This window comes from Pseudopipra pipra, chromosome 21 (assembly GCF_036250125.1).
Source record: "Pseudopipra pipra isolate bDixPip1 chromosome 21, bDixPip1.hap1, whole genome shotgun sequence".
In the NCBI taxonomy this organism is placed as follows: Eukaryota; Metazoa; Chordata; class Aves; order Passeriformes; family Pipridae; genus Pseudopipra; species Pseudopipra pipra.
The window spans coordinates 5,526,367-5,542,190 of NC_087569.1; the positions used below are offsets into that span (position 1 = coordinate 5,526,367).

The following is a 15,824-nucleotide window of genomic DNA, read 5'->3' on the forward strand; positions in this document are numbered from 1 at the left end:
AGCAATCACCACTGCAGAGCAGCTTCCCCCCCTTCCTCCTGGGCTGTTTTACAGTTCTGTTCCCCTCAGGCTGTTTATTAAAAGCCATTTATTTTGTACTTTCTGCTGGTGAGGGTGGGGAGGAGGGTCCCTGGTCTTATCCCTCACAGCTCTCCTGGGCAGCGTGTGCAGGTGGAAGAACTTGCCAGAGATGATTGTAACTGGTTTATTTTCCCCTCAGTGTGTTTGGCTGCTGCACAGCCAGGCTTCAGAATCTTCATGCCTTAAGTTTCCATCACTGTAGGATTATGCTCTCATTCCAAGGCACCTGTGAAGCTGGGAACCTCCTGCTGCAGGTTTTGCTGTCTGGCTCTGGGGAGAGGTGATCACTCCATGTTCAACCCCAGCCCCTGCCTGGCTGCCAGCAGGGACCAGCACAAATCCCAGTGTCCCCTCTCAGCAGTTGCAGGAATAGCACCAAAGCTCCTGGTGCAGTCAGTGATAACAATGTCAACAGCAAACGAAACTGTGTATTTTTAGCAGGGACTGTTGCATGAGTAGTAGTTCAGCTGCAGGGAGTGCAGGGTCTGTGCTCTGCTGGAGCCAGGAAAGCACCTGAGGTGAGGAATCTGTGGCTCAGGAGGCAGCAGAACCCCTGCAGTGCTGAGGGGGTCTCAGAACTCCACCAAAAGGCAGCAGCTGCTGCAGTTTACTGAACTAAACACTGAGTTTTACCTCTTTGCCTGGTCAGGTTGTTCTTTAATCTTTAGCTTAAGGTTTAACAGGTTCCAGGACGAGAAGGAACTGGTACAATTCCGTGCATCATGTTAAAAAGAAAGGTAAGCAGTGACTGTGTTTCCTCTTGGGGAGGGCACAGGGACCTCCAGGAGGTACAGGAATACACAAAGTGCTGAATTTAGTAAATTCACTGTGAAAATTCATGTTGTCATATTTTTCAATAAACTCAGGGCTGGGGGAATTTAGCAGGAAGAAGATTATTCCCCTATGGACAGATGTGCTTTTCCTTGTAGAGGGTAGGCTTACTGTCTACAGCACATAAATCAAGTTGCAGATCAATGCCTGAAATTTTAGGGATGAGAAGATACAGCCAGTGACTCCAGAACTGCTTTCTGAAGGGAGGACTCCTTGTAAAAATGGGTTCTCTACTTATGGATATGTGTGACTTGTTTTTCAAGGAAAATCAAAATCTGGGGGAAACTGATTAATGATGCAAAGGAATATAATGTTCTGAACTAATAAAGTAAATGGAAATATTTATGTGCTTTATGTACACTGTACATTGTTTAAAGACTTTAAAAGTTAATATTCTACTTGAAAGGGCATGTTGTTCTCTGTTAAACCCCCCTGGTACTATGATGGTTAAACTTACTAGTTTTGGTACGGAAGTTTGGTTTATAATTTTATAATAAAGTTGAAATGTGATTTAGTTAACCTTGTTTCTGACTCTGTTACAACAGGTGGGGAGAAAGCAGAGATCCTGCAGCTACTGCTGAACCTCAGCCAGGAATTGCTTAAATATTGTTGGTGGAGGGTACAAAGTATAGAGGAGGCTGAAGGAAAAAAGTTACCTGACAACAACTGCATTTGCCATTTGCAAAGCAGTTAAAAGGAATAACTATTCCCAACCCCCCCTTCCTTATTTCATTAATATTCAAGCACTTGCAATAGTTTTGAACAGCTTCCCAGGAGGTCTCAGTTATCCTAAAAGATCGAGGTGCTGGAGTTCCTTCCTCAGCTTTTACTTGTTGAAACATGAATAGCAGAGCACAGGAGCAACATATTCTGGAAAACAAACCCTCCAGGAGGATACTTGGATAATGCCACAGTAGCTGCTCTAAGAGAAGCTTATTTGGTGTCCTGGTTTTAACATGAAACCTACACCAAGGTGTAAATGCTCCTGTTGCAGCCCTGAGTGGAGTGTCAGGGACAGGAGAGAAAAGGCAAAACCAGGAGGAGGACACATGACCTTTGTGTAAATTGTACCCACACAGCAAAATCATCCTGGCACTGCAGCCAACAGTGTCCCGCAGTGGGTGGTCTGTTTTCCTGTCCAGGCAGAGAATAACCTTTGGAAAATAAGTCCTGAGAGCAAAGGAGAAACTGCTTCAGTTTTATTTCTTTATCTATAAAAATACCCAAACTTTAAAAACCCAAGGAGACCAAACCAGCACCCAGGTGAGTGCAGTGGTCTCCAGTACGGGCAGGAAAATGGGATTCAGCAGTGACATTTCATCAGAGAGTTGTTTTAATTTATTCCACAGGGTTGCTGTGGATCTTTGTGAGCACCTCTGCTGGCATTTTATGTCTGTCCACAACTGCACCTTTCCTCCCACCTACCTAGCTCCGGGCTGCTCCTGTGCCAGGACCGTCCCTGCCCCGCTAGCACGGCGCCACCAGCCTCCTCTTCCGGATGCACTCCCAGATCCACCTGGGAGACACCTGCTGAGCACCAGGGTTGTCCTCAATGTCCCCGATGACGTGGGTGGCCGAGGCCGTGTCCCGCTCCGTCACCAGGTCCCCGTCGTAGGCGATGAAGTAGCGCCGCAGTTTGTCGAAGTCCCGCACGGAGGGCGGCAGGTACAGCCTCACGCCCGTGAAAATGTCCAGCAGTGGGTGCTGAGGGAGAGAAGGGGGGATGGATTTCCAGATGGAAGGCAAAAGTGAACGGACAACTCCGCTGCCTCGGCCTCCTCCCACCCCACAGTGGTTGCTGTCCACCTGACTGTACCTTTTTTCCGTTGTCCTCCATCTCCGATGCTTTTCTCTTCTCCCCTCGTTTCTCCTCGGATTTCTGAGGGGATGCAAGGATTGCTTTGCTCTCTAAAAACAAACAAACTTGTCTCATTTCTGTGCTCTGTCCAGATACTGGTTGTGTATTAACATGGGGGGAGAGAGTGAAGAGAGTAAAAGGAAAAAGTTTCCTTCCCTCTTTCTGGGAAATCCATGGATTAGAATGTAATGAGTAAGACACATTTTTCTACAGGGGAACCTCCTGGCCTCCTTTCCAGGATGCTGCTGCCACTTGCCCTGTGTGCTGTCACCACACTGTCCTTTCTGAAACTGCTCAGCAATTTGCTTCACGTTGTTCCCCAGTGACAAACACAAACTCAATTTACCTGGAAATCACCTCCATGCAGGTGTCTCATTATATGCATGAATTCCATCCAAATAAAATTAAACACTGGTTCATGGCCAAAAACATCTAACCAAAGGGCATGTGACGTGCAGGAACAGGAGCAGGGAACACCAACCTGAAAACGGCATCATCAGTGCTGCTTCCATCCACCTTTTCCCAATCCCAGCACATCTCAGAGCTGTGGCTACTCAATCCATGCTGGGAACAGCACAGGCCAAACTAAGGCTCTAAACAGCTTTGCCCATTCTCCCTGACATGCACGTGGAAGGTGCTGTGGGAGCTTCAAGCCTCTGACAGAAGGCAAAGATCCTGACCCAGCCTGCCCCAAACATGGAACACACCCCCCAAGCCTCCTCTCCTGGGAAGCACCATCTTACCTTCTGGCTTCTGGGCTTTTGCAGGTGACTTGTTTGGGGGGGTTTTAATACTGCTGTGAGGTGTGGAAGACCTGGAATTCCCCTCATTCTCTCCACTGCTGCCTGCTGTGGACTCATCCTCCTCCCCGGCACCAACACTGAAATCAGCCTTCTCCTTGGAGAGCTGGTACAGCTCCTGCCCCCAGAAACAGAGTGTGAGTGTCTGACACCAGACAGGAGCTGTAACTGTAATTACAGGGGCTCCTCTTGTTTGTTCCCCCCTGAGTGTTTGCTCAGGTGATTTTTCTCCTGCACCTCTTTGTAGCCATTTTCCTGTCAGCTCTGTCCAAGCTCTCTGCATTCCACCCCTCTGCTTGGCATTAAGGGAAACCACACAGGGAGGAATCAAAAGCCACATCCCCAAGCTCTGCTGCAGAGCAAGACACACTAATTCATCAGAGCCTGAGGGATGAACAGTGCCTGCTGCTCTCCCTGGAACAGCCCATCTGCAGAGGGCACTGTGCCTCTCTCTCCCCTACCTGCACAGGCTGCAGGACAGCAGGGGGGCTGGATCACTCCTGGTTTCCACAACAAGCACTGGCAGCTGCTGCCAGCACCCCACAGGCTGTGTGAGGACAGCCCAGACTGCAGGAACTACCTGAGCTCAGAGCTCATCCCCAGCTCACTGTGGGACTGGCACCAGGACAGTTCCATCAGCAGAGGAGGAGGAGTGGGTGGGTGCAGCCCAGGGATCCTGGCTGGCTCCACTTGCCCCAGGACTGGGCCAGGTTATCCACATCCTATTCCCAAATGATCTCCCAATTGGGAAAGTGAATGACCCTAAAGAGAATGAATGCCATCTCCTTGAGGAAGGCAATTCCTCACCACGGGGTGTTACAGGAGCTCATACAACCAGCTGCCAGCAAAGGCTTTCCTGACAGGGCACAACACAACAGCTCAGGAGACAGAGGGACATTCACATCCCAGCGAGGGGCCTGAGGAAAGGGAAGGTGCTATCCCGGGTCCCAGGTGGGAGGTGCCTTCCCCTCACCCCCTGCTACCCAAAGCTGCATTTTATCCATGCATTGCTGTCCCAGCTCCCAGCCCAGCACGTGCAGGAGTGCTGTGTCAGCTCACCTTGAGCTGCTGCAGGTTGGTGGCCGTTTGCCAGTCCTTGTCGTCGCGGATGCGGGTGCAGCGCGGGAAGCGGATGGAGATCCCGTCGGCAGTGTGGGCCTCGGCCTTGGAGAACTCAGCCCCCGTGATCTCCCACACTGGGGCTTTCTGAACACACCAGGGAGGAAGTCACGTCACATTCCTGTGTTCTCTCATGAAACAACTGATCAATAACCCCCCTCCCTGTTCCAGACAGACAAACTGACCACCCTCAGGACCGTAATTAGAAAAACCTACTTTTTCCACTAAGTCAAAGACCCTTCACTAACATTTCATGCCAATTTCTAAATAACACCTTTTCTTTCAAGCAGAAAGCAGACTGACCCATTTCCTAAAACAACAGCAACTTTTGGGTTACAGCTGCACTTCAGCTGTTCAAGTCAGACTTTTCATGTCTCACATTTAAAGTAAGTTCACTTCTGGAAGGGATTTAATGCACAAGAATGTTTCCCAGAAGTGCTGCAGGTGTGATTTCCTCATGAAGCTTTTAGCCTCAAAAGCACCTGCAAGACTGAGAAATAAAAAGTTGTGCTTTATTTCCCATTCCAAGCATGAAGATTAATTTTTAAAAGAGACAACTTGCACACTTAAAGGACATGAAATAGATTGTTATGTCAGGGCTGGGAAATGGAGTTAAATGACTATGACAACACTTACCTTTGGATCTGGGACAATGAAGTCTGGGTAGTAGATTTTGTTTATTTTTAGCCACCGTGGAATTTTACTAGGATCCTGTTAATTAAAGCACAAACCCAAAATAACAGCACTTATATATGAACCTACTACTACAAAAGTTGCTGAAACATAACCTAGAAGTAAATCAGCAGATAGGTATTAGATTGCCTTTGCATGGATGAAACTTGCTTTAGCCTGATCTGCAGCAGTCTCTCTCATCTAGAAAATCCCAAATATTACCTGGAACACAGCTCTCAACTCCTGTCATTTGTATGTGAAACAATAACACTGTTGCTCCAATTGTGATTCATGTAGAACTACCCATTTTTTTAAAGATTCTATAGGCCTGATGCAAATGGCCTTCAGGATGTCAAGTAAATATTAAAATTCTCTGTTTATCTGTCGAGTCTTGAAAAGTGAGATTCCTCCCATAAATAAGCCAGTCAGAAATGTCTGAACTCCAACACATCAGGTTATGGAGCAGCAAGTCTGATTTGAGCTCTTCTCTCCTGCAGCCCCATCTAGTGACTGTCTCTGCCAATTGCAATATGCCCCAAAAAATTGGTACCCTTCCCAATAAAACTCTGTCCAGGCAGGAAACAGATGGTGCCTGGCTTCCCACTCAGTGTCTGAGTACAAATCCCAGGCAGTGCCTCATCGGGAGCTGGCTGTACTGACACCTCACTTGTGTCAGAGCGGTTTATCTGCTTTAACTCTTACTCCTTCCTGGCAGAACACTTAAACCAGCATTTAACCAGCACCTCGACATCAGCTCAGCCCTTTGCTGAGCACCCCTTTGCTCCCCTCCAGCCCAGAGCCCCTCTCACCTTGCTGATCTTCACCATGTCCAGCTCCGTCTGCAGACGCGCCAAGGTGGCATCGTCGTGGCCACCGGAGCACTTGGTCACAGTGCACCACTTCTCACTCTTGGGATCGTAGCAGCCCATGAGGAAGATGGACATCATCCCACCTGCACAGGGAAGAGTAGGGTGGGTCACATCTACAGGAGGAGCCACAGCTTTTCAAAATGCAAAGTAATGAGCCAAACTCCTTTTCCATCTTTGGGAGTCAAAGGGAGCCGGGCTTGTGATGGGCCCAGGGCATCGGCTCCCACGTACAGAGCCCCTGCAAGAGCCCAGCCCAACCCCTCCAGCCCTGCTGTGCCAACTACCCCACAGTAAACTCAGCCCAGCACCTCATGGGCTGCAGCACAAAATCACTGTTACAGCCAATCTCCTTCTGGTAGGAACAGGAAAAAGCCTGGGAGTTTCCTGAACTGACAGATCTCCAGTGAAAGCCAACTCTAGACTTGCCTTTACTGCCTTGTCCATAGAAAGCTCCCAGCACCACCAGGTCAGCTGTGTCAGCCATGGCCCCCTCGTTGAGATAGTCCTTCTTCACCTTCAGCCAGTGTCGTTTGCCTGGTTCATAATTCCCCTGTGCAAAGCAAGGCAAGAACCCCCCTCAGACAGCTCCCCTGGTGGGCAGCAGCATCTCGAACAGCCCTTGCCTTGATCCAGCCCAGCAGTGCTCAGTATGTAAGGAACAACCTGGACTGGATGTCAGCACCCACAAAACCCAGAAGGCTCCAAGAAGGCTCAGCCTTGTGTGCTTCACCCACAGATTCTGTTGTTATTCCCCAATTCCCAGCATACACCAGTGAAGAGTAAATGTGAACTTGCCTTTATATCTTTCAACACCAGTCCTTCCAGCCCCTCACGGATCACTCGGGTGATCATATCGGCCAGATCTGAAGCTTTCTGAAAAGGAGAGGGATCATGGTGAGCTCAGGACTGCCAAAGGGGCTCCAGGCTTTCTGTTTACAGCAGTGGTGCACTAAACCCAAAGCAACTGCACAGAGAGGAACAGGTAACTTCATAACAGTTTTCCAAGGAGGATCCTGTACGCGATCTCTTTGCTGCACAGTCAGTGACTTCTCCAAGAAGAGCAGGGTTGGCTTGTTAAAAGTACCCCTCAGAGATGAGGCTGCCCCACTGTGACCCAAGTATGTCCCATATGTACATGATCAGATTTTCTCAGGCAGCAGCACCTGCTTCCTTTTCCATCCACCTGCCTTGGGACCTGTGAACCTTCTTCCTCCCCAAAATGCTTTCTCTGCCCAGAACATCCAAACGCTCTCCACCAAACCCAAGGTGCTACCTAAATCAGCAGCTCAACAAGTCCTGCCCACAGAGCAGAATGACAGGGTGAGTTTGCAGACACAATCCTAACCAAGGCTGTGTGGCAGAGGAGCAGTGCAGTGCCCAGAGTGCAGCCCTGGGGAGGGAACACTGAGCTCACCGTGACGTGCTTCATCTCCGAGAACAGGATCCGGTTGGGGATTTCCACCATGTTGTCGTGGAGGAACTTGCGACGTTCACACAGAGGCCTAAACCAGGGAATGGATAATTAAGGACAAGCAGCAACTTTAATGTGAAGTACCAGTCACATGAACATTGAAAAAAAAAAGCTATTTAAGTAATTAAATGATTTATCCTACAGAGTTCCAGAGAGGACAACTAATTCTTACTTTCGTCCAGGAAGTTATAAAATAGAAACTCTGTGTTTAATGGTGTGTTTAATTTCAAAGGACATAAGATGAGCTGGTGCTGGGCCACACCCAATTTATCTGAAATGCAGCTGACTCCAACATTCTGGAAGTGCAGAGCAAGATGGAGCTCCATAGTGAAACTCTCTGGCACAGCAAGGGCCCTCCCACGCAGGAGGGATTTTACAGGCTGAGTGGCCAGTGTGACAGCCAAAGGGAACTGGTGGTTTCATGCTGGGAAACCAGTCAGGCCACTCTCACACCTGCCAGAGACACACCTGTCCATCAGGCTGATGTCGTTGAAGTAGATGCAGTCAAACACAAACAGGCAAACGTTGGCATCTTGGAAAGCAGCTTTCTGGAAGACAAGATCCGTTGAAAGAAATCTGCAGTCACAGCAAAGCAGCAACACAGAGTTTCAGAAAAGTAACAGAAACAAAAGGATGCATTTTTAGCTCCATAACATTTTAGTCAGGATAAGCTTAGGCCTCTTCTAATAGGCAGAAGCATTCTGAGAATTAAGATTTAGACAATGTGTCAAAGCACGAACTAAGAAGATAAAACATGTTAATTTTCTGGTGACAGGGAAATAATACCACAAATATTAATGACCTGGGGCAATGCAACATCTGTCACTGCTGCTGCAACAAACCCCAGCAAATTTCTAGAGACATCAGATTAATGGCTACTTCTAACCTAAGCCCCTAGAGCTTAATTTTCACTTTACTGTCCTCTTTCTCACCCCCATTTAGTCCAGACACAAGCTCTACATAGCATTCATACTCTGCATCATTGTGGTCTCCCACTCTGCTTATCCTGGCTTGAGCAATCACAGAATTGTAAGATTTTCCAATGATTTTTTAAATATTTATCTTGAGCTGAAGTTTTCTTACTGTCCTGCCAGTGATCATGTTAATATAAAATCAATTGTATTAGGGCAGTAGCTTTTCATTAGTAGTGATCTTATTTATTCTCCAGATGCTCCAGCAAGCACCAGAGCTCTGAAAGTACCCTGTGATAACCTGCTGGTGCATTTAAGTCAGCAGAATAACAGCCTCCAACCACAACAAGGGGGGTTTTATTTATTTTCTTTTACCTTGTGCACGCCAAGAGTTCCAAAAGGAAGTGGCTTGCCAGTTTTGTTGTCAATCAGAAGAACTTCTGAATCCAGGATCATACTTTGCCCACCAGGGAAAGCCTGGGGGATGAAGTCCTTAAAATGAGCTACCTTGGGAAAAAAAAAAAAAGAAAAGAAAAATAAGTCTATTGGCTGAAGAGAGGGACTCACTCCAATGAAGGTGTTTTCCCCTGAAGTGTCTGAGGCACATGTGGGCATATCTGCACTAGGTTTACTATGGTACACACAGCACAGCCTACAAATAAAAAGATGAGGCTTGAATAAATAGAACCAAGTCACCCAACTGGCATCAAGGCTCCCAAAATGCAATTCATAAAGAGGATTCTATGGCAGATAGCTTAACTTGAGTTTCAAGCCCTTAATGTGCACCAGAACTAAGTGATTACAATTCTACCAAGTGTTGCTTTTCCAGATTCCAGATACCTACAAAAATCAGAAATAAGTTTACAAGAGAAGGAATCCTCCTTTGCCATAGAAAGAAGTTATTGTGGAATCCAGTGGAGGAGCTGGCACAGCCAGGGCACAGGTGCTTACTTTGTGTGGGAGGACGGGTTTGAGGCTCCTGCTGAAGTAGCTGAAGTGATCCCCATTTTTGTGGACCTGCACCCTCTCCCCATCGTATTTGATCTCAGCATACATGCCATTGGGGCACTTCTTCATGGCATACTCGATGGACTTGCAGGCTTCAGCCTTCAGGGGGAGAGAGAAGACACAATCTCAGGTGATACACTGGAAAATAAAGACACTTTTCCCTAAGTTCATGAAGGAACTACCAATTTCCTTGTAAATATTTTTGTCCAGGGTCTCTGATAGCTAGTCCAAGTTTTCCTGTTCTTAATTACTTATTTACTTAGAATTATCTGCATATGCCCAGATAATTACAGCTTTTCAGTGCTTATCTCCTCCAGAAGCTTAAAGGTGTAAGCACTGTGCTTTTTGCAGGAGTGCACTCAGCCCAGAAGTAAATATTTGACTCTAATTCGTTCAAACAAAAAGCCAGACTTATTTGAATCTCTAATCCAGTGGAAAGCTAACAGTATTTCTAGAGAAAGGATCAACTTCTGGAAGGGCAGCAAACAAAACATAAAAGTCACTTCTAAAAGCAAGTCACGATTTTAGCCTGGCAGTGGCACTGAAGGTGCAAGGACTGAGCACAGTGAATATTGGCCTTTTGGAATGCTCTGTGAAATGGCATTAAACAAAAATCAGCCCTGTGAGCTCACACTGCCCACAGCCTCCTCTCTGGCTGCTGATCCCTCCAGGGGAGGGTCTCTGCCAGCACCCCAGAGCTCCATCTCCCGCTGGGCTGGGGGGAGCCAACGTACCAGCATGGGCTGCACGGGGGTCATGAGCGAGGCCTGCACGCTCAGCGTTCGCTTCAGCCCCGGCGCCTTCTCGGCCTCCTGCTGGTTGTGCAGCACCCGCTCCACCACGTCCTGCAGGTTCCGCGAGGCCTTGAACGCCTCGTAGGCGTTGGGATCCAGCGCGTCCAGCCTGGGACAGAGCGGGGACAGGGGGGGAACGCGGGTCAGCATCGGCTCTGCTGCTCCCTGCTGGCCAAACCAGCATCTCTGGGTTTATCTCACTTACACGTGCTTTGCTCCAGCGTTCATCTTCAAGTCGTGCTTAATCAGCCGGATGATGCATTTCAGGTCGTTGCCTGTACACCTGAAGAACAAAAGAGAAGATTCAGCAAAGGTGGACATTTAACTGAACCACTTTCCAGCTGAAAAGAAGAAACTGAGCCAGGTCTCTTTAAAAGAAAAGGTCCTCCCCTTACAGAGGGTTTAAACTCAAGTGAGGACACACATTACTAACGACGCCCCAGAGACACAGGAGAACATCCAAAAGGCTTTTTAGCATCTTTATGCTGGAATGCCAATATTAATTCTGCCTCGGTGTTGATGTACCATCCAAAATGTATTTAATTAATGCATCGAGTCTAAGGGACAGTAACACACTCAGCCTCAGATCAAGAATCTTTAACACGTCTTAATTGCATTTCCCAACATACCTAAAGAAAAAAGCAACTTAATTAACAGCTAAACCCCATTAAGGTAGTTCTGCAAGTCACTTGTTTGGTACTGACAGGCAAGGATGAAGTTCTCTGGCACGAACAGGAGCCACACACATTCTCTACTGCTGGTCAGCTGTCAAGGTGTCTTAATCACACCACTAACAGCAGCTTGTGGATGTTAATTAAGTTCAGTTTCTGTGGCTCATGATTAATCTCTGAGCTATTCCAGCTTGTGATCCCTAGGTAACCACTCCTAGTGGCAGGAAAAAACCTCCAGAGGCCGATTGCTTCCCTTACCTACGACTGATCTGGTGCAGCACACTTTGCTGGTCGTCCTCCTTAGTGAGCTTTGAGAGCTGGATCAGGAATTCATCGACCTCCTGGATGGTCAGGAGGCTTTTGGCTGCCGGAGGACAAGTCTTGCTCTGTTCGAAGAAGATGCGGACGGTCTCGGAAACATCTCCCTGTCTCCAAAACAAAACGAGGGTGTGGGTCAGAGTGGGGATGCCACTGGGGATTCAGCATGATTCCAGGGATGAAGGACAGGAATGATGCTGGGATTGCATGAAGCATTTGGAATCAAACATTCAAAGCAGCTGTCACGACACGGAACAAAGCTGCTCAGCTGTTTCGCTTGCTAAAAACAGCAAATTAAAATACCAACATCATCTCATGGCTCTGTTTTTCACTGCAGCATCACAGACCCCTTATTTCCTCAGGGTGAATCCACCTGTAAATCCAAGGATCTGAAACAGGCTAGTGATGTCACCAGAAGGTGACTGTATGTACCAGAAGGCAGTATGTACCAAGGCAATAAACAGAGATGAAAGAATTACCTTCGTTACCTAATTCACCCATTTTCTCCATCTTGCACTGAATCAGAGCAGGCACAGTCAGTCACCAACTCCTGGGCCCAGGGATCCAGTGCACACCTGAGCTCTTGCAACTGTACCAGTGCAGCTCAACTGTATCCACCAACTGCACCTCAGGGTGACACATCTGTTAACTGAATCCCAGTTTTTGATATGTGGTGTTACAAAAAGAGTAATATGAATCCACTACAGGAATGTGCCAGACAAAGCAGTTTAGACAAACAGATGCAGCCCAACTTGCCTAGATATTTTAGTCTTGCTTTCCAAAGTTGGATTTAATACAGGTGAATTTGTATCTTTCCTTCTACTCAAAAATTATTTTCTAAAGGTTCCAGATGGCAGGAAATGCTGTGAAAACTGCTAAAGCCAAGGAAAAAAGCAAAATAAACCACCAGCTCCCATTCTAACAGTCAAGCTAACACTTTCAAATAGGAGTAAAAAACCCAAAGCATTACAGGATTTCCATAACCAAAGACTGAAGAGCAGAAATGCAGAGAACTGCTGTCTGTACTCACCTGTTCCAGGTCCCGGACCATTTCGTCTTGGTTGCAGTTAAAAATCCTACTAAACAGCTTCACAATCTGCTTATCATTCAAGTTGTAAACTATTTTAATGACACCTGGTAACAGCAGCTTAATGGTCAAATATACATCACCATGAAAACCATCTGGGGAAAATAAAAAGCACAGACCATTAGAAGTGTGATAATTTATTTACACATCCAGGCTCTGGTTGGCTGTGCCCCTTTGCATGACCCTGGGGATGAAACCCACAGCTGGGCCTTCCTCTTTGCACCATTCTGCTCTGCTTCATGTGAAAGGAGGTTTTTTAGGGGAAGCACCCATGATTTTTCTCCAAATGTGATCTCAGCACTGAATTTGGCACCTGAGAACGTTCCCTACAACAGCAGAGCGAGACATTCTTGTCTGAATTTGTCATTTAAACAGTTTGCAAACATTATCTCCACAGCTCAGAAATCACCACAGCACACAGCTGGGACTGCACAGCAACTTGATTTCATTTCACCTTTCCTTTTTGAAATAAAACTTTGAGGCTGACTGACAGGGCTTTCACACACTGAGAATTCCAAGCAGGAGCCATACCTCCTCCAGATCCCTTCCTCAGGAAGTCCTGGATGATCTGTGTCTTCACATTGTAGCTGGGCTTCTCAGCCACCATGGCACAGAGCTTCCGGAACTCCCGCAGCAAACAGTCCTTGTGCTTGGGATCACACTTGGCTGCAGACAGGCTGGACTTGGGGGAAGAGTTTGCAGGGACAGCTTCTGAATTCTTTGGCTTGGCTGCATCAAACACAGAACAAGCTGCTTTTTTAACAAGTGCAGTACAGTGCAAATTTTGAAGATACCTCTGCTTGGCAAGCTGAGAACAGTCCCAGCACGCTGGAAAAGCTTCAGAACTGACTAATGGCGTGTGCTATCCCAAAATTTGTGACTTTACATTTTATTATAATAAAAATAATAATAATAAAAAAATTAATTACTTTTATTTTTTTACATTAAACAAAAATTTTCTGGGCCTTAATTCTACCAGACAGGTATGATTAAACCATGGTGAAAAGGAGTTCCAGCTGGCAGATGCCTCAGTTTTACCTCTACTTTATAAGCCTTTGCTCTTCACGGCAAGATGTTTTCATAAAATCATTTCTAAAAGGGGGGGAAAATGTCCCCATCCCATTTTCTCTCTCTAAAAAATCTACAGATAAAAAACTACTGATCTGAGCCCAGTTAAAACTGTTATTAGAAGAAACTGATTTTCCAGAATCAGTTTAAGTCTTACCTGTGAAGCCAGAGAACTTCTTTGGTGATGGATTGACAAGATCTTTTGTAGTCAGCTGTCCTGTGGCAGTGAGTTTAGCCTGGACTATCACCTTTTTCTTTGGGGTACTTCCAGCCTTGGAATTGGCTTCTGCAAACCAGCAAGGTTCAAACAGGCAGTCAGAAATAATCTCACACATCCCTAAACATATTACCTATGATATACTGATAACAAAGTCTTAGAAGAACTGGGAATTGGAGAAGAAAAAAAAATAAATGGACATTTTTCATATAACAAAAGTTAAAAGAATATGTAATTTACTAAAGATCATGGAAAAAGCTGAAAGTGGAAAATAACTGATGCTTTCTCCTGGGATTTATCTGCCCATGAATTAAACCACTTAGAACTTTTGCACAATCAGTTGTGACAAATGAATCAAGAGATGCCTCTGTAGAAGTGACTTCCCTTTCCTACAGGGCTGAGACAGAGGTTGGAGCAGCACTACCCACTTTGTCCCTAAGCCATACAAGTACATCCCTGAGGATTTCATGGTAAAGGCACAGCTGGGTGGCATAACTTGGAAGCAAGTAGAAAAGTGACCCAGATGCTGCCTCGTGTCTCACCTGAGATGTGCTTGTTGATTAATTCTTTATCCTCATCCTGCAGCTCCTCCCATCCCTCCAACTCTGTGATGTCTTCGATTTTCTTGGTGGTGGCCCGAGCCTTGTCCAGCTTCTCAAACATGCACTTGACATGGTACCACTCCTTCATGTCCCCGCCAGACTCCGTGAAAGGGTTGGGGACAATCTTCCCGATGCGGCACACCCCCTTCACGATCTTCTCCTTGCACTTCTTGCAGCCGGCCGTGCCGCGCTTGGCATAGTCCACGCAGTACCTCTGCTCGGCCATGTCCTCCGCAGCCGTGCAGGCTGGACGCGGCCGAGGGCTCAGACACAGGGAGAAGGGGAAAGCCCCGGCCCCGCCGCCCTGCAGGGACACGGGCTGTGACAGCAGCTGGCACCGGTGCCCGGCGCCGAGTCCCACGCAGCAGGAGAAGGCTCTGGGCAAACAGACCCGTGGGAGGGGGGAGAACAGCCCTGCGCCCCTGCTGAGGGCCCGGGCGGCGTGTGACAGAGCCCTGCAGCCCGTGGGCATCCAGTCCGTGCAGGGAGTGCTGCGGGAGAGCGGAGACACTGGCTGAGCACCCCCTGCCTTGTGCCCGCCGGGAGCCCCTCAGCCCCCCAACCCTCCCCGCCCGGGACCCGCCGCACAGCGGCCTCACAGCCCCGCCGAGCCCTCCTCACACCCCAAACCCCCACAGCCCACACCGCGACCCCCACAGCCCCCCCTCAGCCCCTTCTCCCCTCACACGCCCGCCCCGCCCCCGCCGCTTTCCCGCGCTGCCCAACCGCGGCCTCCTACCGCCGCACGCCCCAGGCCGCCCCCCCGTCCACCTCCGCTCACCGAGCTCCTCACGGCGCCGCCATCCCGCCCTCCCCGTTCCGTCCGGTGACCCCCGGGCCCCCCCCCGACCTCCCCCAGCCCCAGCCCAGCGCCTCAGCGCGGGGCGGACGCCGGGACACGAAGCGCCCGCCCGGCTTCCGTAGAGGAACGGGCGCGCGCGCGCCGCGCCGGGCCCCGCCCCTTCCGCACCCAACGTGCGCGCGGGGCCTCGCGGGGGGTCACGCGGGGGTCACGCTCCCCGCCCCGTCCCGGGCACGCGGCGCGAGCGCGTTCCTGCCGCGCGCGGGGCTGAGGCGGCGAGGGGAGAGTCACTGCCCTGAGGGGATACAGAGTCCGAGATCTGAGGGGATGAAGGGTCCGTGCCCTGAGGGGAGGGAGGAAGAGTCTGTGCCTTGCGGGAATACAGAGTCCGAGACCTGAGGGGATGAAGGGTCCGTGCCCTGAGGGGAGGGAGGAAGAGTCTGTGCCTTGCGGGAATACAGAGTCCGAGACCTGAGGGGATGAAGGGTCCGTGCCCTGAGGGGAGGGAGGAAGAGTCTGTGCCTTGCGGGAATACAGAGTCCGAGACCTGAGGGGATGAAGGGTCCGTGCCCCAAGGCGACTCCGGGACTGTGCCCTGAAGTGGTGGAGGGTCCCTCCCCTGAGGGTCCCTCCCCTGAGGCGGTG

General features: G+C 48.9%; 1 protein-coding gene across 2 annotated transcripts; it reads right to left on the bottom strand.

Moving 5' to 3' along the window:
* Nucleotides 1-2,088: 2,088 nt before the first annotated feature.
* On the bottom strand, nucleotides 2,089-15,261 carry LIG3 (DNA ligase 3). Of its 2 annotated transcripts, none has more exons than XM_064677835.1 (20): nucleotides 15,159-15,261; nucleotides 14,318-14,868; nucleotides 13,716-13,844; nucleotides 13,022-13,219; nucleotides 12,434-12,585; nucleotides 11,344-11,510; nucleotides 10,620-10,697; nucleotides 10,355-10,523; nucleotides 9,564-9,719; nucleotides 8,988-9,119; nucleotides 8,170-8,249; nucleotides 7,645-7,732; nucleotides 7,026-7,103; nucleotides 6,657-6,780; nucleotides 6,171-6,313; nucleotides 5,326-5,400; nucleotides 4,630-4,776; nucleotides 3,514-3,688; nucleotides 2,729-2,820; nucleotides 2,089-2,616 (listed from the first exon to the last, which is right to left on the bottom strand). In XM_064677835.1, the coding sequence occupies exons 2-20, from the start codon at nucleotides 14,847-14,849 to the stop codon at nucleotides 2,380-2,382; spliced, it is 2,952 nt and encodes a 983-aa protein (XP_064533905.1). In that variant the 5' UTR covers nucleotides 14,850-14,868; nucleotides 15,159-15,261; the 3' UTR covers nucleotides 2,089-2,379. The 2 variants fall into 2 exon arrangements, 1 of the variants encoding a protein (XP_064533905.1); XR_010435617.1 differs by lacking the exon at nucleotides 2,089-2,616 and adding an exon at nucleotides 3,117-3,251.
* Nucleotides 15,262-15,824: the final 563 nt, after the last annotated feature.

Excerpts from the sequence above, each read along its gene's own strand:
- LIG3 (XM_064677835.1), bottom strand. The coding sequence starts at position 14,849 with ATGCCCACGGGCTGCAGGGCTCTGTCACACGCCGCCCGGGCCCTCAGC. Across the intron at positions 13,220-13,715 it reads GAAGTTCTCTGGCTTCACAG|CCAAGCCAAAGAATTCAGAA; the intron begins GTAAGACTTAAA and ends TGTTTGATGCAG. Across the intron at positions 11,511-12,433 it reads TGGTCCGGGACCTGGAACAG|GGAGATGTTTCCGAGACCGT; the intron begins GTGAGTACAGAC and ends TTTTGGAGACAG.